Below are 21419 nucleotides of genomic sequence, written 5' to 3' on the forward strand. Positions count from 1 at the left end.
AGAGAAGACCAGAAGTGGAGTGGGCAGAAGACAGCTCAGTCTTTCCAGCCATACTTGTGTTGAGTTAGCCTGACGATTTCATGAGAAAGATTTTTCCTACTCAAGGTTCTGCGCAGGCTGAGGCCTAGGTAGCTTCACTCACTGCCCAAGCACCGGAACGTCTAGGGTCCACGGCGGAGTTCAACAAATATTCCATGGAACGCCCGTAAAACAAACAAAATAACTCTCACAGGGGAAGGATGTTTTGAGGATGGCCTCGCCTTAACCTGGAAAGGCTGTTCCATGGGTGCAAACAGGCAGACATTTGCCAAGTAACCTCCGTGACTCTAAGTGCTTCAAAATCGGGAAACTGAGGCCGGGAGGCAGAGGGAGGGGCGTCTCTGCTTCAGCCGCGCCCCGGCGGGGGTCGGCACCGGGAGGGGCGGGGGCGGGGAGGGGGTCCCGGTGCGCCCGCTACACGGAAGCCGGGCGCCGGAGGGCGGGTCCGGGCGGAGGAAGAGGCCCCGGGGCGCAAGGCTCCGCCGCGCCAGCGCCCGCCTCCCCAGCGCGGCTCCGGGGCTGCGGTCCCGCCTTGCAGGGCAGCCCTCCACGCAGGCTCGGGGATCGTCCGCAGGCGTCCACGCCTCCGTCTCGCAGCCCCGGGCCGGCTCGAGCGTCCTCGTCCCGGAAGCTCCGCCGTCTCGTCTCGCGAGGCTCCGCCGCCCGCCCAGGCCCTCGGCCGTCCCACCGCGGCGTCCGCCCCTGGCGCAACGCGGAGGCCCGGTGGCGCGACGGCCGGAGCCGCGGCCCTGCGCTCCCGCTTGGCCTCCGCCCGCGCCGCCCGTCCGCCGGCCTGCGCTGTCGCGGGGAGCGAGGTGAGCGCCCGGCAGAGCCCGGCCACTTGGGGAGGGGAGGGGCTGCGTGGAGCAGTGTTTAACCGCGGGAGCCCCCTGGGGTTCAGGGCCGCTGGCCGTCACCCGTCACTTGGCGTGCGGGCTGGCTTCAGGACTGGGAGACTGCGTGCCAGGAGCTGTAATAACACTTCACTGAACTGCAGCCATGAGCCAGGCTTTGTTCTAAGCGCTTTATCTACTTCTAGCCTCGCTGCTGCCCTGCTCGGCAGGTGAGGAAACTGCCTTACAAAGTGGAGGAGCTCACACCCGCCGGCAGGAGGTGACTGCCCTCCCTGGCACCTGCGCTTCCCTCCCTCTGGTGTGAAGACCGGCCCCTGGAGCTCTGCCCGGGTGCCTGCCTACACGTGGGAGACCCCCAGGCGTCCTTCTTTTAGTCCCCACCCATCATCCGCTCCAGACCACCAAATAATCTGTCCTTTACCCCAGCTGTCGTCAACCACCACAAGACCCCTGGGACTCCCCACTCTTTCTGCCTTTTTTGTTGTTGTTTAAGTTTATTATTTACTTGGGGGGGGGGCAGAGAGCGAGGGAGACAGAGACTCCCAAGCAGGCTCCACACTGTCAGCACGGAACCCACCAACCCTGAGATCATGACCTGAGCCAAATCAAGAGTCGGACACTTAACAGACTGAGCCACTCAGGTGCCCCCAGGCTCCTTCTGCTTTAAGTCAGAAAATTTTAACCTGATTTTTGGAAATCGAGGTCAGCAAGGATAGAAAAAGAACGTTGGTGACCCTTAGGCTGCAGAATGAACTCCCATAAGCTGTTGTCAAGTACAACCCCTGACACTGAATAGATCCTTAACAGAATTTACTTGTTGAAGGCTTTGCCCACATGGTTACAACCAGTAAGGGACACAGGAAGCGGGGAATGTATAAATGTAAAGGAAGGGGCAGATGGAGAATGGGAAGGATCTCGACTCCCAGTTCATTTCCCCTGCTACGAAAAGCCCTCGAACAGGTGCTCAATGCTTTCAAATGCTTTTGTCTTTTTTGCAGATGTTCACTCTGCCTCAGAAGGAATCCAAGGCACCTACCACCTGTCCAGGCCCAGCCTCCACACAGGACCTGGACAGTAACCATGGGGATGGTCTGGAAAGAGAATGCTCTAGAAAACCAGACTGGAAGCTGCCAGAGTTCTGTGGAGTGGGTGATCCTACCGCCACAGCGTCCTCTGATAGCTCCCACCTGTCCTCTAGAGGAAGCATCATTAAATGGTTCTGGGACTCAGCTGAGGAGGGCTACCGGACCTACCACATGGACGAGTATGATGAGGATAAGAACCCCAGTGTGAGTGAAATCCCTGTTCCCGCTGAAACCCAAGGTGGGATACTCTACCTTGACCACTAGGCAGGCGCCCAGCTTGCTCTTGTCAGGTTGGAGTTACAGTCCTCTGACCTCCAAGAAGGCTTCTGCTGTAGCTTAGAGAGTCCCCGGTTCGTTGTCTGGATCAGAAAACGGCCCGTTAATGATTGAGGGGACCCTAATTTGTGAGGGAGGAATTCAAGAATCATGGAGAGCTCCCCTGTGGATTCTGACCACAGCCCATCGACCATGCAACTTGAGAGCTGGGACACGACTGGAGGTCAGGCTGCAGCCGTCTCACTTAGGGGTTGTGTATTCTTTTTTTTTTTTTTTTCAACATTTATTTATTTTTGGGACAGAGAGAGACAGAGCATGAATGGGGGAGGGGCAGAGAGAGAGGGAGACACAGAATCGGAAACAGGCTCCAGGTCAGCCCAGAGCCCGACGCGGGGCTCGAACTCCTGGACCGCGAGATCGTGACCTGGCTGAAGTCGGACGCTTAACCGACTGCGCCACCTAGGCGCCCCAGGGGTTGTGTATTCTTGAACTAATTTATTTAATTTCTTCGAACCTCAGTTCCCCTCTAAGTTGAGATGACGATGTCTGTTCTATAGCAGAGTCACAATTAAATATGAGGTATGTTACTAGCACAGCACTACTGAATAGAGCATCCAGTACATGGTAGCTGCCATTATTACTATTCTCTGTCCCAATTAACCTGTTTCTGATAATACCTTCAGAGGGCAGAGAGCTGTCACAAATAATCCTGTAATAATCTTTGTTAAGCATCTAATCGGGGGCAGGGCACTAGGTCCAGCGCACACTCAAGGCTTCTAATGAACAGAATATGGGGGTGTCACATCCTGCAAGAATCGGTCATAAAGTCTGTGGCTTCCCTCTTGGGTACTCACGGTGTCTCGTCCTCTTTCTCGGACCTCCTGCCCTGGGGGAAGCCAGCTGCCCTTTCACGAGGCAGTGCTGTGGGGAATCCCGTGTGGCGAGGGACTGAGGCCTGCCAACAACCGTGTGAACGAGTCTGGAGGTGGATCCTTCCCCCAACAGAAGATCCTTTCTAGATGGGGTTCTGGGTGGGGGGCTTCCTGGAGGAGATGGCATTTGAATGGAGCTTTAGAAATGGGAAGACGGGACCAGGGAGCTGAGTGAAGGTAGGGCTCGAACAAGGGCAAGGAAGGGTGTTTGGAAGGGCAGGTTCACTCCGGCTTTGCTTTGCTGCCTCCGTGGGCTCCTCGGGCTTTCTTTTGGGACCCCTCGGCTCTGTTGACCCTGCCTCCGTATCTCTGTCTCCAGGGCATCATTAACATGGGCACCAGTGAGAACAAACTCTGCTTTGACCTGCTGTCCAGGCGGGTAAGTCCCAGTGCTCCTCTGGGTGATATCACCAGTTCCCAGGGAACTGTCCTCTCTTGGACTTTCCCCGAATGCTTCCCTGACAAGAGCCTGCTGCTCACCTGAGGTCAGGAGACCCGGCTTCCACATCTGCCTTGGGGGCAACTTTCTCTGTGATCTTGGGCAAGTCACTTCCCTGTTCTGACCCTGCTTCTTGAAGACCTCCTCCCCATACTTGGTGCCTCCTGCTGGCTGGGTCCCTACTCTGAGTGGGGAGCACTCAGCAAGGTGAGGTCAGTATTTAACACCTGGCTCTGGGGTAAGGAGGACTCTGATTTGTGGCTTTTGCCAATTCCCATAGTGTAAATACTCCCACCGTGGCTGGTTTCAAGGTACGGATGTGACATCCCTGCAGACAACTTGGGAAAAGCGGTGTTAGAGGCACCCATGAGGTAGTGTCCCCACTGTCTAGACACATAGATGGAAGTAACCTCGAGGGCACACGTAAAAATGTAGTAACATAGGGGCGCCTGGGTGGCTCAGTCGGTTAAGCGTCCGACTTCAGCTCAGGTCACGATCTCGCGGTCCGTGAGTTCGAGCCCCGCGTCGGGCTCTGTGCTGGCAGCTCAGAGCCTGGAGCCTGTTTCGGATTCTGTGTCTCCCTCTCTCTCTGACCCTCCCCCGTTCATGCTCTGTCTCTCTGTGTCTCAAAAATAAATAAACGTTAAAAAAAAAAAATTTAAAAAAAATGTAGTAACATAACCAGAAACGGTGATGTTTGAGTTATTACCTTGGTTTTTAATGCACTTTACTTATTTATACATTTATATAATTTAATTTTTTTAAATGACTTTTTTTTTTTTTAAACACAGCTTGTAAAATTCCTGGAAACTTAATTAAGCAGATTTCTTGAGCTGGTATGAGCCCTCTCTAGCAAACCGCTGGAAATACCTGGGAAATGTGTCTCCCAAGGCCACGGAGTCAGAGTTGGGGATTATAGACAGAGTGATGTCTAACCCAAAAGAACTTCTTTCCAGAAGTGACAAATCCAACACCTAAGGGAAGAGGAATGTAGGGAATGGGTTCAAAAGGCGCGTTCTCCCTGACGCCAGGTCCCCGCTGCACTGTCCAAAACAAATAAAATGTGAGCCACATATATAATTGAAACTTTTCTATTAGATAAGTAAAAAGAAACTGGTAGATTCATCTTAATAACATATTTAGCCCATTATATTCAAAAACAGGACCATTTCAACATGTAATCAATAGAAAAAAATGATAATATTTTGCATACTGTTTTTTTTTTTAATTTTTCTTTTTAATGTTTATTTATTTTTGAGACAGAGACAGAGCATGAACGGGGGAGGGTCAGAGAGAGAGGGAGACACAGAATCTGAAACAGGCTCCAGGCTCTGAGCTGCCAGCACAGAGCCCGACGCGTGGCTCGAACTCACGGACCATGAGATCATGACCTGAGCCGAAGTCGGACGCTTAACCGACTGAGCTACCCAGGTGCCCCACTGCATACTGTTTTCATATCAAGCCTTCAAAATCCAGCGTGTCTCCACTGAGGCCAGCCACATTCCGCGTGCTCTGTAGGCAGCTGTGGCTGACGGACTCCATACTGGACAGCCAGCTCTATGGGATCAGGGAGAGGGAAGAGGCTGGAGTTATATACAAGGGGCTCATTGCCCTTTTTCTTCAGGTCCTCCCCCCAAGACCCCTGCCTTTCCTTGACATTGTGTATGTGATGCCCTGGAGTTCCTAACCCAGCACCTGGTCATGGTGGGGATGGTCTAGACACAGCCACACTTTCCGGAGTGTAATGTTGAGCAGAGCCTGCAGGCCGAGTCCCTCCAGAAGTTGGAGCCAACACCGAAGTGATGGCACCCGATTCCGGGACCCCTTCTGTCACCCCAGGGAGAAACTGAGTAGCGCGATCTCCTATCACGGCCTCCACAGATCCACCCCTCTGGGTTTTTTAGACGGCAGTGTTGTATAAAGAGCACTGGATTAGAAGGCAGACATTCTGGGTTTTGTCTCAGCTCTGCCACTTGCTAGCTCTGTGACCTTGGCTGAGTCACCTCACTTTTCTGAGCCTCAGTTTCCTCATCTGCAGAACGGGCAGGAGAATGCTGTGCCTGTGCTGTGTCACAGTTTCTCTGATGAGCAGACCGAGCCCAGGCTTTAACGGCCCTGGTGCTGGGTGGATGCGGGTCAGGTGCTGGCGGTCACCCTGAGGATGCGTGGCCCTCAGTCCTGCTCTTCCCTCTGTCCCCAGCTGAGTCAGAGCGACATGCTGCGGGTGGAGCCATCTCTGCTGCAGTACCCTGACTGGAGGGGACATCTGTTGTAAGTAGTTGCCACGAGCCAGTGGTTCTCCGTCTGGGCTGGTTTTGCTCCCCAGGGGACAAAGGACATCTGGAGACATTTTTAGTGGTCATAACTGGGTGGGGGGGGGGGCTGTCACTGGCATTTATCGGGTAGAGACAAGAGATGCTGCCAAGCCTCGTACAATGCCCGGGGTAGCGCCCACAACAACTAGCCCACCCAAAGGTGAGTGGGGCAGGTGGAGGGGGCCTGCCTCAGGCTGAGGGCTGGTCCCGGGGACCTGGAGATCGCGGGGTCTCCTGGAGCGTCTGCAGGGAACTCGTACCTCTGCCAGTCCCAGCCCAGCTCAGGAGCTCCCAGCTTGGCTTCCCTGGGTCTGAGGCGTGGGGAGGGCCTTCAGGCATGGGGTCTTTGTCCCTGCTTTCTCGGTAGTCTTAGAGGAACCAGAACTAGCACTGGGGGCGAAGGGGGGCTGGCTAACGCATTTTCCTCCTGGAAAGATGGGAGGTGGTACCTAATACTAATCGGAGTTTGTCCTCGTTGAGCACTTGCTAGGGGCCACCTGCTGTTCTAAGGACTTAGTGGCCAAGCAGGACTGGATTCCAAAGTACATGTTCTACTAGTAATTAGGATGGTGGGTCCTAGAGACAGGCCACTGGCATGAGTGGAGTCTGCCGCTTACCAGCAAGTGACTGATTTCCTTCAAGCCTTCGTTTCTTTGTCTGTAAAATGGGAATAATAATAATAGCATCATAGAGTTGTCATGAAGATTAAATGAGTAAAATTCCCCCAAGTAACTCCTGCATCATGTAAATGCTCAATAACCGTTAGCAACAGTAACTATGATGACAGTTATTGTTATAACATTATTATCTGCTAGATTTACATGCAGATAGAGTGTTACTTTTGATATTCCTCCCCTCCCCTACCCCTGGATCCTACCCAGTCCAGCTGATCAGGTGGGTCGGGGGTCCTAGAACTACAGAGAAGGCAGGTTTTTATGCCTGTGGGTGGTGGTGGGGTGGGGGGCCCCGAGATGTGGAGACAGCACTGGCCTCACTGCCCTCGTGAGAAAGTGGAGAAGGATAATGGCAGCTATCTGAAGATTCACCAGGGGACCTTTGGGATGGACTGTGGGTTGGGGACCCTCTGACAAGTGTCCATCTCTCTGTCCAAACTTTAGCCTCCGGGAGGAAGTAGCCAGATTCCTCTCTTTCTACTGCAAGAGCCCTGCACCCCTGAAACCAGAGAATGTGAGTAGCCCCCTCCTCTGCCTTCTGCTCTTCTGCCCACCTCCCCCAATTTTTGACTGGCCAGGGGTAAGGTAGGGCTGGGATCTGCCTTTCACTCAGTTTTGACTTGTTTCCAGGTGGAATTAGGAATACCCCCTCCCCCTTTCCTCCTCACCCTAGATATTTAGGATATAACTGGGATGTAATTCCTGCTCCACTTGGTTCTGTGGTTCCTTGTTGCCTCGACACCTTTGGGCAAGACCCTCTAAGCGACCAGCTCCCTCTTCCTTGCTCTGTTGATCCAGAGCATCGACCAAAGAATAAGCCACACAAATGCGCCTGGCTGTTAGTCAGGAGGGGCCTGTGGCTGCCTCTGGTGACTGTGCTGTGACAGAGCCCCAGAGGGCCCCGAGGTGGGGCCTGGCCGTCCCTCTGTGCCAGCCTGGATACAGCCATAGGTCCTTGCTTCCACTTGCACAGGTTATTCATCTTTCTTGTGTGGATGTGTCACCCTCAGGTGGTGGTTCTGAACGGCTGTGCCTCTCTCTTCTCTGCTCTGGCCACAGTGCTGTGTGAGGTGGGGGGTAAGTAAACTGTGGGCTGCTCAACACTGGGGGCTGCCCTCCGCCTGCCGTGTCCACAGCCGCCTGTCTTTGCAGGCTGCACCGGATTGCTTTGGGCCATAGTAGACTGCTAGACGGCAGGGGGCGAATTGGCACTTTGACAAGATACCGGATGTTGGCAGTTTCAGGGGAGGTCAATTGATGCCAGGGTTCTGGGCTTCTCTCTGCCATGACTTTGGTTTTTCCTGTCGTGTGATGCTATGGCCTCCTTACATGACGGTGTGTCCTAAGGCAGGAAGGAAGGGATGAGGTGGTGCCTTGCCTGTGTCTTTTTTATTGGGAGGGTGCAGGACTTTCCCAAAAGAGTCCCAGCAGGGCTCCCCTTATGTCTTACTGGCCAGAACTGACTCTCAAACCCGTTCCTGAAGCAGTCCCTGAAAAACGGGATTAAGAACCACGGTTGGCTTAAACCAAACATGGTTTATCCTCGGGCTGGGGAAAGGCCATCTTTCCTTCCCTCCCACCTTCCTCGGACTTATTGCTGGCCATATCTGGGAAATCTGATGCTCTCTTCGCAAGAAAGTTGGAGTGGCTGTTGAGTAGGCCACCAGCAGTGTCTGAAACAGGAGCCAAAGTCAGATTGAGAACGGGTCACGGTCAGGGGTTATCGTTGCCAGAACAGAGAGACCAGACCTACTCACCGTAGCTTAACTGGTAGTGATTATACTGGTAACAATTACTGACCGAATACCGTGTTGCAGGCACTGGCCTAAGGCTTTACACCTAGTCCGTCATTTAATCCTCAGTACCTCCCTCGGAGGCAGGTTCTGTGTCAGCCCCATTTCACAGATGAGGACATGAAGGCACAGGGGGTTAAGTAACCTGTCAAATTCACACACACACAGAGCTCGTAACCAGGATTCGAACCACAAAAAGAAGATTCATTGCAAGGATATAATAGGCAATTTCCTACCCATTCTAGAACAGTCAAGAACAGGATTGGTGTCACACTCTCCATCTCTCATTGGGGTATATAGTTCCTCTTCCTCCCCTTTTTATATGCGAGCCTCTCTCCGGACCTTTCTCAGCTCCCGCATGGCCCAGTGTAGCTGCCCCAGCTCCCACTGCACGTGACCTTTCTGTCCAGGTGCTCATTCTCATCTGATGAGCGTCTGTGCTTCCTAGAGCAAAGTCATGAGAGAGAGCACGTGATGGGCTTCTGGCCAGCCAGTGGATGGGCTCGCTTGGGTGCCTTGTTTACCTCCCGTCCACTCCCCGCGGCTGGGGTAGGGAACATGTAGGACGAAGGCTGTCCCTCCCAGAGCTGCGAGTGGGGCAGGCGGGGGGAGGGGAAGGCGGCCTGACCATGTGTCCTCCCCAGAACTGGAGGCATGCCTTTGCCTCTGCATTACGATAGACCTTGGCGGTCATCACCAACCACCCCCGCCCCCGTCCACAGCTGGGGTCTTCTGGATGATATCCCCTCCCCAGCATGCCGTCTCAGCCTTTGGTTCCAATGTGCCCAGAGGGGGAAAATCCACTCCTCCTGAACCCACTCTGTCTCTGGGCAGTTTTGTCTGCTCTCAAGTGTGTCCATTTGTCCAGCCCAGATCACCCTGCAGCTTCAACTCAGTGGATCCCTGTCTTCTTGGAGTGACCCAGCACGTTGAGTGCTTTAGAGGGATCCTCTGAGGTTCAGTTTGCTCATCAGTGAAGTTACTGACATTACAGAGTGATAGCGAGGACCAAATGAGCTAACACGCAAGTGCGTGTTTAACACAGTTCCCAGCATGTAGTAAGTATTGAGTAAATGTTGGCTATTGATTATCAGCAAAGGGACTGATCTCAGTGGATCCAGTATTAGAGCTTGAGAGTTGAGAGACACAGTGTGCCTCCACTGTTCCCCTGAGGACGTGGAAGTCTGGGAGAGGTGTGGAGCCCGTGGATGGGGGGATTGGGGCATTCGGGCCAGAGAGTGACAGACCCTGGCCCACTCCTGCCCTCAGAGGCGTTCCTGATCCCTGCCCCTTACTATGGAGCCATCACACAGCACGTCTATCTCTATGGCGGCGTCCGACTGGTCTGTGTCTATCTGGACAGTGAGGTAAGAGCTCCTGGGACCCCAGGCAGGACCCACACCTTCCTATAGATGAAGACTTTTCTCTCTATGAATTTGAGCGTGGACATGGGAAGAAGTCCATGCTGAGGGCTTTGGGGTTATGGCTGCAAGGAAGTGGAGCCTTCTGTTGCCCATGACTGTCCATACCTGGGTTCCCCAGGGGTTCTCCAAGTCCTGGTTTTGAGAGCTCTGGGGTCAGTGTAGAAGCCAAGGGCAGCCCCAGGGAGACTACATCAAAATGGTGAGGTGAGGATGGGGCAGAGAAGACCTCAACATGAAAGTTCTTGGACCCCAATCAGAGTATCTCTCGGGCCTCTTCCCAACTAAGAGTGATGGGGTGGGGGTTGGTGGCAATGAAGAGAGTGAGTCTATCTGTGTTTTTTTTTTTTTCAGAAACTGCACTGGGGAGGCTAGAGATGACAAGGGCCCTGGAGAGGCCCCAGAAGTTCAGGTTTAGGGGATCCCTGAATTTGGCTGGTGGCTTTTCTCCATCTTTGTCTAGGTCACTGGGCTGGACACACGCCCCTTCCAGCTCACAGTGGAGAAGCTGGAGATGGCCCTGCAAAGAGCTAATTTTGAGGTCTGGAGGTCATATCAAACCCAAGGCTGGGAGTGGGTGGGTCTAAGCAGGACAACAGACTTCCTGTGGCTGATCTCATCCTGGGAGTGGGTTGGCACTCCCTGATGGGGATGGGGTGTCGGGGGGGTCAAGTAGGAGCCTGCCCAAGGAGGGTCTTCTCACTGGAGAAAGACCCTGAGACCTCTGTGTACAGAGTCAACCAGGGAACTTGATTAACAACCCCGCCTCTACCACCCTATTTTGATTTTGTGGTCAGGTGTGGAACCTAGCCGTCTGTAGTTGAGCAGTCTCCCTGATGATTTGAGGACATGATTCTCCTCTTGCCTTGAGGGGACCTCCTGAAGAAAGGCAGAGACAGGGGCGCCTGGGTGGCGCAGTCGGTTAAGCGTCCGACTTCAGCCAGGTCACGATCTCGCGGTCCGTGAGTTCGAGCCCCGCGTCGGGCTCCGGGCTGATGGCTCAGAGCCTGGAGCCTGTTTCCGATTCTGTGTCTCCCTCTCTCTCTGCCCCTTGCCCGTTCATGCTCTGTCTCTCTCTGTCCCAAAAATAAATAAACGTTGAAAAAAAAAAATTAAAAAAAAAAAAAAAAAGAAAGGCAGAGACAAGTACTACTCCTTTCTAGTGGTTCCTTTCTAGTCCGAGGTCATTAATGCTGTACATGTAGGAATTCTAAAAGTGAAAACCCCCCCCCCCCCCGTTATTCTGCCAACAAAGGCAACCTTTACCCTTTGGGCATATTTGCCTCTGGGCTTTGTTCTCTGCCTTTGTTTCCTGGTTGACCCCATGCTACAGACGTGTAATTCTCTGCCCTTGTTCACTCCACGTTGGGTGGTGAACACATTCCCATCACATTTCCCTGGGAGCCTGCCCAGCAACCAGCCCCATCTAGGGGGACCGTGTGGCTCTGGCCTTCAGGAAGAGCTGAGGGTTTCCTGCCCCACTGATGGTTTCAGGGTGTGAAGGTCAAAGGCCTCATCCTCATCAACCCCCAGAACCCTCTGGGTGACATCTACTCCCCAGGAGAGCTACGGGACTACTTGGAATTTGCCAAGAGGTGAGGCACCTTGCAGTCCCCCCACAAAACGTGCCGGCAGATCAGGAAACTGACGCAGGCTTTGGTACAGGCCCTTCTACCCTGTTCCCTCCACTGTGGGCTCCCACCCGCTTTGGTCCTTCCCCAGCAGTGGGGTGGGGAAGCAGGGATTCGTGGGATGCCGCTTCTCTTTCTTTCTCTCTTTCTTGTTATAACAACAGCTGTCATTCAGTGTATAGGCTCTAGGGGCCAGGTACCCTGCTAAGCGCTTCATGTGCTGTGTCTCCTGTAATCCTCCCAGTCACCCTATTATCACACTGTCATTATCCCCCGTTTGCTGAGCAAGGAGTGGAGCCAGACTTGAATCTGGGTCTGTCCGTACGTAACTGTTTTGCACTTATTCGTGTCCTTTGTGGAGGCGCCCACGGCCTCTCCGCCTCTCCCAGACAGTGCTTCGAAAGCCCCACTGCCGTCTGCTTTGTGTGTGCGGCTTCCTGTTTGAAGAAACAGGCACAAGAAGGGTGTCTCTGGAAGAAAGTTTGGTAACCCTGGGCCAGACTGTGGTCCCCTTGGATTTCTGATTCATTGCTTCCCCCACCCCAGGGGACCTATTTGGCCTGCAAACCAAGCTCTCTCCTCCAGGCACAAGCTGCACGTGATGGTGGATGAGGTCTACATGCTGTCCGTGTTTGAGAAGTCGGCGGGGTACCACAGCGTCCTAAGCCTGGAAGGGTGAGGCTGCCCCACCAAATCTGACTCTGCCAGCCCCCCAGGCCCCCACGGTGCCCCGGCCCCTTGTGGCTCGGCCCTCAGGATGTGGCCTAAGTTCATTTCCTCTCACGTCCAGCTAATCCCACCGTCCTCAGATCCCCTAAGGAGAACATGGGAAGCCAGGCTGCATCATGGGTTTTCACATTGTTCTGTGGGGTTTCTGTAGAGCCCCAAGGAGGGGCCGGGCCATAGGATTCCTGGTGGGGGGGAGGGTGGTGCTGCGAGGGTGGGAACTGGCCTTCTTTGCTGTTTTCCAGAGTAGCTCTAGCTTTATCCATTCATTCACTCACTTACCCATTCATTTACCCTTTCATTCATTCATTCATTTACTCAGTCGTTCACTCCCTCCCTCATTCGCTCCCTCCCTCATTCACTCCCTCCCTCATTCACTTACTCCCTCATTCACTTACTCCCTCATTCACTTACTCCCTCATTCACTTACTCCCTCCCTTCCTCCCTCCCTCCACTCACTCCCTCCCTCACTCACTCCCTCCCTCAGTTGTTTGTTCCCTCACTCCCTCACTCGTTCACTGACTCACTCGTTCACTTCCTCACTCATTCACTCACTCATTCACTTCCTCACTCACTCACGCATTCACTCCCTCAGTTGGTCGCTCAGCAAATCCTTCTGCAGCCCCAGGCACGTGCCAAGCACTTCCAGCTGTTTGGGCTCTTTCACTGGATTTGGTATAAGCCAAACATTTGTGGCTAAAACAGCTCTGGAGACTCTTAGACCAGATCATCTGTAAAGTCTGCAAATCCGACATTCAGAGATTCTAACAGTTCCTGATACTTGTTCAGACCTGCTGACCCTGTGAAGTCCTTTCCATTGGTTCTCTCGGCTAGTCCTCATGAGGCCAGGTAGACGGTTGTCGCTTCTGTTTGTTTATGGGTTAGGAAAGTGAGACACAGAGAAACAGTGACTTGCATCTACTCTGTGCCAGACATTGTGCCAGGCGCTGGGATACAACAGTGAGCAGGAAAGGCATAGGCCCCTCTTGGGTGGAACTTCTATCTCTAGCCAGGAAAACGTTAGCAGCTAAATACACAGTGCTTTGATTGTGGCCGTGATAAGTGCTAAAAAGGAGAAGTCTGGGGAGCTGTGAGGGGATCTACTTAGGGTCCTCCATTGGCCCCGCCTACAGGGAGGTGGTCAGAGAAGTGTGTTTGAGGAAGTAGAACTCGAGCTATGCTCCGGATCAGGGATTGGCAAATGTTTTTTGGATCAGATGGCAAATATTTAAGGCTTTATAGGCCATACGGTCTCTCCCTCAGCTGCCATACAGCATGAATGCAATCATGGACGGTATGCACAGGAAGAAGCATGGCTGTGTTCCAGTAAAGCTTTATTTACGGAAACAGGCAGTGGGCTGGGTTTAGCCTGCAGGCTACGTCTGCCGACTCTTGCTCTAAAGGATGTGTAGGAATTGCTGATTCAAGAGATGAGACCGGAGCTTCACACAAGAACCGGAACCGAATTCGTCCACCCATCTCATTTGTTCAGCCGAACGTGTGTGAGCCTTTGTGGTGGATCTGTGTTCCCATGTTCCCACACTGTGCTCTCTGCAGGTTGCCTGACCCCCAGAGGACCCATGTAATGTGGGCGACCAGCAAGGTAGGTTCCTGTATGGCCTCGGGGGTGTCGGGGAGGTGAGAGGGCAGAGAGGTGGGTGGAACCAGCTTCCTGTGTGGCGGGATGGCCACCGGGTGCCTTTCTCCTGCAGGACTTCGGGATGTCTGGGCTCCGCTTCGGCACGCTGTACACAGAGAACCGGGACGTGGCCACTGCGGTGGCTTCCCTCTGCCGCTATCACGGCCTCAGTGGCTTGGTCCAGTACCAGATGGCACAGCTGCTCGGGGACCGTGGTGACTGCCTGGGCCCCGTCACTTGAGAACTGGGGGGAAGGTTGTAGTCAGTCGGGGACTGGCCAGGCATCATGGGTGCTTCTGTCATGAAAAGAATTCAGGGTGGCGTTTGGAAGTCCCAGTGACCTGACTCGGGCACTCCCTGGCTGTGTGGCACCTTCCTTCGCCTCCCCAAACCTCAGTTAGTGTGACTTGTGAATTAGCGACAGCACCTGGCGTAAAGAGGCGCTTGGTCAGCGTGAACCCATTACTATTAGCTGTGAGCACTTAGAAAAAGTAGAAGCTACAGAGGGAAAATGGTTATAAGGCAAGTCTCTCTCTGTGAGCATCTCAGTGTAGACAGCAAAGGTGGTCTGTAATTGCCCCCATTTATTGAGCCCTGCTAGATGTTCTCAGTGCACCAGCTCATTTGTCCCTCCCCTGAATCCAGGAGCAGATATTCCTGTATTTTTCCTGGTATTTTGTAGATGAGGACAGGAGGACCAGATACCATACACCTGCTGTAGCAGCTATAATTAAAAAAAAATAGCGACACCATCAAGTGTCGGCGAGGGTGTGCAGCAGCTGGAACTCTCACGGGCCACCCTGGGAATGCAGGAAGGCACGGCCACTTTGCAAAGCAATTGGCCGTTGCTTACGAAGTTAAACACACGCTTACCAAACGGCCCAGCGATCCCTCCCCTAGCTCTTTACCCTTACGGTCACCCAAAACCCACAACGTGAATATTTATAGCTGCTTTGTTCACAATCACCCCACACTGGAACCCGCCCCCCGCAACGTCCTTGTGGGCATGAACAGGGGAACAGACTGTGGCCCATCCGCACAATGGAATACAACTCTGGCATAAAATCCAAGGCAACGCGGGCTGAGCTCAAAGGCATTGTGCTGAGGGAAACAGGCCAGTCTCAAAAGATGATGTGATGTGTAATTCTACTTATGTGACGTTCTGGAAAAGGCAAAAGTAGAGTGACGGAGAACAGGCCAGTGGTTGTGGGGCCATGGGGGAGACGGGACTACAAACAGCATGAGGGTGTTCTGTGGGGCGAGGGAACTGTTGGTGTCCTGCTTGGGGGGTGGGGGGGTGGGGTGGTTTACACAAATCTGCACATGTGTTAAAACTCATCAAACTGGACACCACGGAAAGTTAATAAAAAAAGGTGAGGATGGGGGGTGAAGTTGCCCAAGGCCCCACAAGTTGTCAGCAGACAGGCTGGGACCTGAACCTCAGCCTCTGTGAGTCGGAAGCATTGCTCTGTGAGTGGGCCATCCCTCGGGTAGGATCCACATCCTGAGGGACTTTGTGTCTGCGGGACAGGGAGCTGTCAGGCCAGGTATCTGGATTTCAGGTGCTTTGTACTGGCTATTGAATATTTCCATCGCCCCCATCATCCAGCTGGAGGAAGGGTCCTGGCCTTTTTGTTGTCAGTGTTTACACTCCTGGGACAGAGTGAAGGATTGATGAGAGTTTTGTGTTTTGGCCTCTCTCTGTACCCAGACTGGATCAACCAGGTGTACCTACCTGAGAACCATGCCCGGCTCAAGGCTGCCCACACCTATGTCGCAGGAGAGCTCCGGGCCCTGGGGATCCCCTTCCTCGGCCGTGGGGCAGGCTTCTTCATCTGGGTTGACCTGAGGAAGGTAATGCAGGTGGCGGGGCTGGTGCTGCAGGCTGGGAGGGAGTTTAGGCCTCCCTCCAGCAGGTGGGGGGCAGGGCTGTACCATTTGCATCCTGAGCCCCTCCCCCCCCGGCCCCCCCCCCCCCCCCCAGTACCTGCCCGAGGCCACCTTTAAGGAGGAAATGCTGCTTTGGCGCCGCTTTTTGGACAACAAGGTACTGCTGTCCTGTGGCAAAGCCTTCCAGTGTAAAGAGCCTGGCTGGTTCCGCTTGGTCTTCTCGGACAAGGCCCACCGGCTTTGCCTGGGTAAGCGATCCCACCTCCTCACACACCCTTCGGTCTGCCTTCCCTCCTCCGGTCCCCGCTGTGGCTCCAGCAGCCTCAGCTCGTGCATCCTGCCGCCCAGCTATCGGTGCCAATGCGGCTGTCCCTTCTTCCCAGGGATGCAGAGGGTCCGGCAGGTGCTGGAGGGCAAATCCCAGGTGCCAGATGACCCCGCTTCCTGTCAGAGCCAGGAGTCAGGGAACCAGCACAGGTGAGCTGGTCGTTGCCTGGTGACCGCAGGACCTGGCAGCCGCCACCAGTCTGACCCATTTGGGGCTGTGAAGACTGGCGGGGGCGAGCCGTTTGCCAGGAGGCTACCTGACTTGGCCTTGGCCCTGAAGAAGAACCATTGCTTGCCTCTCTCAGTGGTGGTGAGACTCCTCCAGCGGTGCTTTGACTCGGCCCCACCCCCTCTGTTAAACAAGACTGGAAGAAACTAGAAGCGTCGGTTGTAATTTGCTGAATGGAGGAGTCGCGACTGCTGCTAACCACAACCCTTAGGACCCACCCCTCCCAGGATGTGAGAACGAAACGACACGTGCCTTCTTTCTTCCTTCTTCTTTGTTGCCAGGGAAACAAGTTAGAGGAGCAACACATATGAGAGAGAATATGCCCCCGAAATAAACAAGAGTGATAATCCCCGAACTGCTAGGTGAAAGGAATTAATTCTGTATGTTCAGATTGTTCTCCCCACGTTAGGATGTGTGGGCCCTCAGTACACCTGGGACCTGGGACGGGCCTCCGCTTGGGCCGTGGTGAAGAGGACCCTGTGCTGGTGATCAGGAAGAACTTCTCTCCCTCCTCCTTCCTGGCAGGGAGCTGCCCTCACTGATGATCTCAAACCTGAGTGATCTAGCCATGACTGGGGGGGGGGATACGGGCTAGACCTTGAACCAAGGCTTTCCACCCTACGCATGCAAAGGGCCACTCACCCCATCTCCAGGGGTGCTTTAGTCCAGGGCCCAGATGAGCTTTCTGAACTGATCTTAAAGCTTTGCGCTGAGGACCCTTCTCTGGTGCCTACGCTCCTGATAAGAAAAGCTGTCTCTTTCCTCGTTTCTGTTTTAAGAGAATGTCAGTGCGATCAGTGTTTCATTTCTGTAAACCGTGGTGCTCAGTTTAGGATTTGCTGTCCTCTATCTTTCTGCCTTTCATTTATTCATTTCTTCTCCCTGTCTTTTCTTGAATATGTTCCATGTGCCAGGTACTGTGCTGGCCGTTTCTATGCGTTATTTCTTACTTTAACAACCCTGGGAAGCTGATGTTATTATCCCCCATTTTAGAGATGAGGCCGTGGAGTCTCAAAGACATGGAATGATGTTCCCAACGTCACGTAACTAAAAAGTATCAGAGCCGGGATTCAAAAAGTCAGATTGGTTTGGTTGAAAGTCCTGTGCTGTTTGTACTCTGTCACACCAGGTTCCAGCAAGATGCTCTGACTCTCTCCAGGCCTGAGAATCAGGCTTTGTGTTGTCATTGTCGCCCCCTTTAATTATTCTTCCGTGTCTTTGGCTAAGTATTGCTCCTGTCTATTCCCACTTCCAGGAAACATTGGTACTAGGATTTGCTGAGTCACTGGAAAGCCTTCAGGTTTACAGAGGATCAGAATGAGAATGGCCGCATTGAGAGCTCTTTGCATCCCCTTCAAAAGCCTCCGTTGTGATGCTTGCCATTGCTTAGGGCCCCCCAGGGAAGGATCCAGGTGATACATTCCAGTTTAGAATTCTCAGAAGAATGACTCCTCCTTCTTCAGAGGGAATCTAAGCTGGCTTCCCAGCAGAGGCGGACTGAACCGGGAATTGGCCTGAATGTTTCAGTAGGCAGAAGAGGGGCCTACAATCCCAGCTGGCCTGTGCTGTGCTGATGGGCTGTGTTCCACGTGTATCTCTTTGTGAAGTGTGGGTCCGGCATATTCTACACCCATCTCATGTCCTCCCTAGTCACCTTTCTGCTTTGCTCTCTACTGCAGCCAGCCAGCCGTGTGTGCGCTTAGCCCAAGGGCACCTCAGCTGCTCCAAATGTCACTTTCTGGCACAGCCTTCTGGCACAGCCACTTGGGGCACATGTACACTGGGAGGTCTGAGGGAGTTCACACTTCTGGGGTGATCCTTGAGCGATGGGGGCTGGGGCAGGAACCAGTGGATAAATATCCCTCCCTGCAGTAGACAGTTCTGACGTTCTGCGTGGCTTCTTCAAGAGTCCTGCTGGGAGTGAGCCCCGGGTGCCCACGACAGTAGCCTGCTCTGTAACACACCCCTGGATGGGCTTTCTCTTTTCTCCTGGACTCATTCCGATTTCACTATTCCCTTAAGATTCCTTCCCAAAATAGTTACCTGCATCAAGCCTCTCTCTCAGGGAAGGGCAAGACAGAGGGCACATGATAGGTGAACAACATCCACCATGTATTTTCTGAGCTCAAGCCATTTTCCCCCACAACCCGGAGATGCAGGCCCAGGTTTGGGCACCAAGTGATTGGATTTCTGTGAGTCTTTGGGAGAACCCTCTACTGTTGGCAGTTACAGGGCGAAAGGTTTTTCATAGGGAAATAATATATTTCCCTTTCTCAATCGATGAGAATTTCTAAGTTATTCTCTTACTTAAGACTTGTTTACAAAAATGGTGAACACAGCTCATATTTAAACAGAAGGGTAGAGGGTTTATTGAATTTACTAGGAAGGGGAAGGGCAGATGTTTCAGGCATGACTCTAGCCAGGAGTTCAAATGATGCCATCAGATTTCGTGCTCGCTCTCGTATCCTCTATGTAGCCTCATTTTCAGACATGCTCCATTTAGGTGGTGGCAAGATGGCTTCCAGACAGCTCCAAGCGCCGTGCTCCTTGTAGCAGATACCTACAGGGTGTTTGAAGGATAGATACCCTTTCTTCCTCAGCATTCATATCTCTCCTGTTCCAGGAGGCCAACTGGCCTTACCTCAGTCACCCGTATTCCAGGGGAATGTGGTGCTCGGAGCCCAGGTTCTGTTCATCTGCCCACCCTGCTCTCCTAACACGTTGATGTTTCCCATTCGGGCTTCCTTCCTCACGGTCTCAATATGGCCCCAGAAGCTCCACACGTCACCCCCTCACCAAGTGCTTCCAGAGACAGAGAGGAGAGTATGTTTTCTGGTGCCTCCTTTTTGCTTTGTTTCAGTCATTTGTTCGCTCATTTATTTAAAAAGATATTTGTGGGGCGCCTGGGTGGCTCAGTCGGTTGAGTGTTCAACTTCAGCTCAGGTCGTGATCTCCTGGTTTGTGGATTCGTGCCCCATGTCGGGCTCTGCACTGACAGTGTGGAGCCTGCTTCAGATCCTCTGGCCCCTTCTCTCTCTGCCCCTTCCCTGCTTGCTCTCTCTCTTTCAAAAACAAACAAACATTAAAAATAAATAAGGGGTGCCTGGGTGGCTTAGGGAGCATCCGACTTCAGCTCAGGTTATGATCTCACAGTTTATGGGTTCGAGCCCCACATCAGGCTCTGTGTTGATAGCTCGGAGCCTGGAGCCTGCTTCAGATTCTGTCTCCTTCTATCTTTCTGCCTCCACCGCTCATGCTTTGTCTCTCTCAAAAATAAATAAATGTTAAAAAAATTAAAATAAGTGAATAAGAAAGATATTTGTCAGGCTTCAAATGTGTAGGGGTTTGTTTTCCAAGTGAGCACTTTGCCAGATACTCTGAAATTATTCACATTCATACTTCCATTATTTATTTATTTTAAAAGTTTATTTTAGAGAGTGCATGCACACAGGGGAGGGGCAGAGAGAGGGGGAGAGAGAGAGAATTCCAAGCAGGGTCCACATTGTCAGTGCAGAGCCTGATGTGGGGCTGGAACATAAGAACCTTGAAATCATGACCAGAGCCAAAATCAAGAGTCAGATGCTTAACCCACTGAGCCAGCCAAGCGCCCCAACATTCATACTTTTAGTATTTTCTTTACCCTTCTCTTAAGCATGGAAACACCCTTTTACATTTAACTCTTACTCCTTTATTTTCATCTCCTGTGACACTGTCGACTAGTATTTTAGTTAATGCCTAGGTGGTCTGTTTGTTCCTTCTTCCTCCAGAAACTGTGCTTTGGAGACTCATGACAACCCCAGTTTAGGCAAAGACCAGGCAAAATAGAACTTCTACTTTAAAGTTTTTAAAATGGTTATTTATTTATTTTGAGAGAGAGAGAGAATAAGCATGAGCGAGGGAGGGTCAGAGAGAGAGGGAGAGAGAGAGAATAAGCATGAGTGAGGGAGGGTCAGAGAGAGAGGGAGAGAGAGAGAATCCCAAGCAGGCTCCACACTATTAGCACAGAGCCCAACGCAGTGCTTGAACTCGGTAACTGTGAGATCATGACCTGAGCCAAAATCAAGAGTCAGATGCTTAACGGCCTGAGCTACCTAGGCGCCCCTTGTTTTTGTTTTTAGATTCTGCAAATAAGAGAGATCACCCAGTATTTGTCTTTCTCTGTCTGACTTATTTAGCACGATACCCTTGAGGTCCATCCATGGTATCACACGTGGCAAGATTTCATTCATTATTATGGCTGAATAATATTCCATTGTACGTGTATATATCCCCTTTTCTTTATGCACTCATCTATTGATGGACAAGTAGGTTGTTTCCATATCTTGGCTACTGTAAATAATGCTGCAGTGAACACGGGGGTAAACATCTAGTTTTTAATCTCCAAATCAGTCATTTTTATTTTTATAGTTTTATACAGTTACTATTTGTTATTGTTGCTTTAGTCAGCATTTGTTTTGATTTACCCATGAGTTTATCAGTTTCATTGTTTGCCATCCGTCCTTCATCTCAGTACTTTCTTCTGGTTCTAACATTCCTTTTCCTGAAATACATCTTTCAGAAATTCTGTTAGGAAGGGTCCACTGATGGTAAATTCTTTCTATTTGGGTCTGTCTCTTTCTATTTGTGTCTCGTATTCTTCAAAGATGGTTTTACTAGGTATACAATTTACATGGACTGCTAGCTTCTCTTGGCCCTTTTTTCCATTATCTTATGACTTCTGTTTGTTTTTCTTGAGAAGTCTGCTGTTAGTCTTACTGTCCATCCGTTACAGAGAGTCATCCCCACCCAATAATGGAAAATTCTCAGCTGCTCTCTCCCTGGATACCAAAATCAAGAGCCGGACACTTAAGCAACTGAGCCACCCAGGTGCCCCAGGCACCTTTCCTCTGATGGGCTTATTGTTCATGTGCTCATTCTGGATTGTGAACTTAGCATTTGTTTGGGTTTTATCTGTCAGCATCCTGGGCAGCCTGTGTGGAGGCATGACCCTCTGGGCGGGGGGTCGGAGGGGGGGTGGGCATGGATTTGTATTTCCTTCTTCGGGTGCTACCAATCTGGGTTGATGATACTTCATGTTATTCTCTAGGCTTGGAGCTTTCTGGACCATGCTGGTCATAGAAATTCAAACCCCACATCGTTGTGAAGCCTG

The 21419-nt window shown here is 52.3% G+C and overlaps 1 protein-coding gene and 1 long non-coding RNA gene across 7 annotated transcripts; one reads left to right on the forward strand and one right to left on the reverse strand.

The window, feature by feature from the left end:
- The first annotated feature begins 519 nt into the window (after positions 1 to 519).
- ACCS (1-aminocyclopropane-1-carboxylate synthase homolog (inactive)) lies at positions 520 to 16625 on the forward strand. Of its 6 annotated transcripts, XM_030331859.1 has the most exons (17): positions 524 to 854; positions 1892 to 2182; positions 3506 to 3565; positions 5826 to 5896; positions 7059 to 7128; positions 7625 to 7691; positions 9677 to 9774; positions 10292 to 10369; positions 11323 to 11423; positions 12045 to 12134; positions 12975 to 13034; positions 13743 to 13788; positions 13898 to 14039; positions 15536 to 15678; positions 15809 to 15962; positions 16098 to 16191; positions 16347 to 16625. In XM_030331859.1, the coding sequence occupies exons 2-17, from the start codon at positions 1892 to 1894 to the stop codon at positions 16375 to 16377; spliced, it is 1596 nt and encodes a 531-aa protein (XP_030187719.1). In that variant the 5' UTR covers positions 524 to 854; the 3' UTR covers positions 16378 to 16625. The 6 variants fall into 6 exon arrangements, with proteins under 6 accessions (XP_030187716.1, XP_030187718.1, XP_030187719.1 ...); XM_030331856.1 differs by having other exon boundaries at positions 520 to 854; positions 15809 to 16191; XM_030331860.1 differs by lacking the exon at positions 12975 to 13034 and having other exon boundaries at positions 526 to 854.
- Positions 13503 to 15892, reverse strand: LOC115525001. Its single transcript, XR_003972275.1, has 3 exons — positions 15812 to 15892; positions 15560 to 15669; positions 13503 to 14120 (listed from the first exon to the last, which is right to left on the reverse strand). It is a non-coding gene; the product is annotated as an uncharacterized LOC115525001 (long non-coding RNA).
- Positions 16626 to 21419: the final 4794 nt, after the last annotated feature.

Source organism: Lynx canadensis, chromosome D1 (assembly GCF_007474595.2).
Source record: "Lynx canadensis isolate LIC74 chromosome D1, mLynCan4.pri.v2, whole genome shotgun sequence".
NCBI lineage: Eukaryota > Metazoa > Chordata > Mammalia > Carnivora > Felidae > Lynx > Lynx canadensis.

Bases quoted from the DNA above. Each gene is read 5' to 3' on its own strand.
- ACCS (XM_030331856.1), top strand. From the start codon at position 1,892: ATGTTCACTCTGCCTCAGAAGGAATCCAAGGCACCTACCACCTGTCCA. The intron at 3,566-5,825 runs GTAAGTCCCAGT...CTCTGTCCCCAG, and splicing joins TTGACCTGCTGTCCAGGCGG to CTGAGTCAGAGCGACATGCT. The intron at 13,035-13,742 runs GTAGACGGTTGT...TGCTCTCTGCAG, and splicing joins GCTAGTCCTCATGAGGCCAG to GTTGCCTGACCCCCAGAGGA.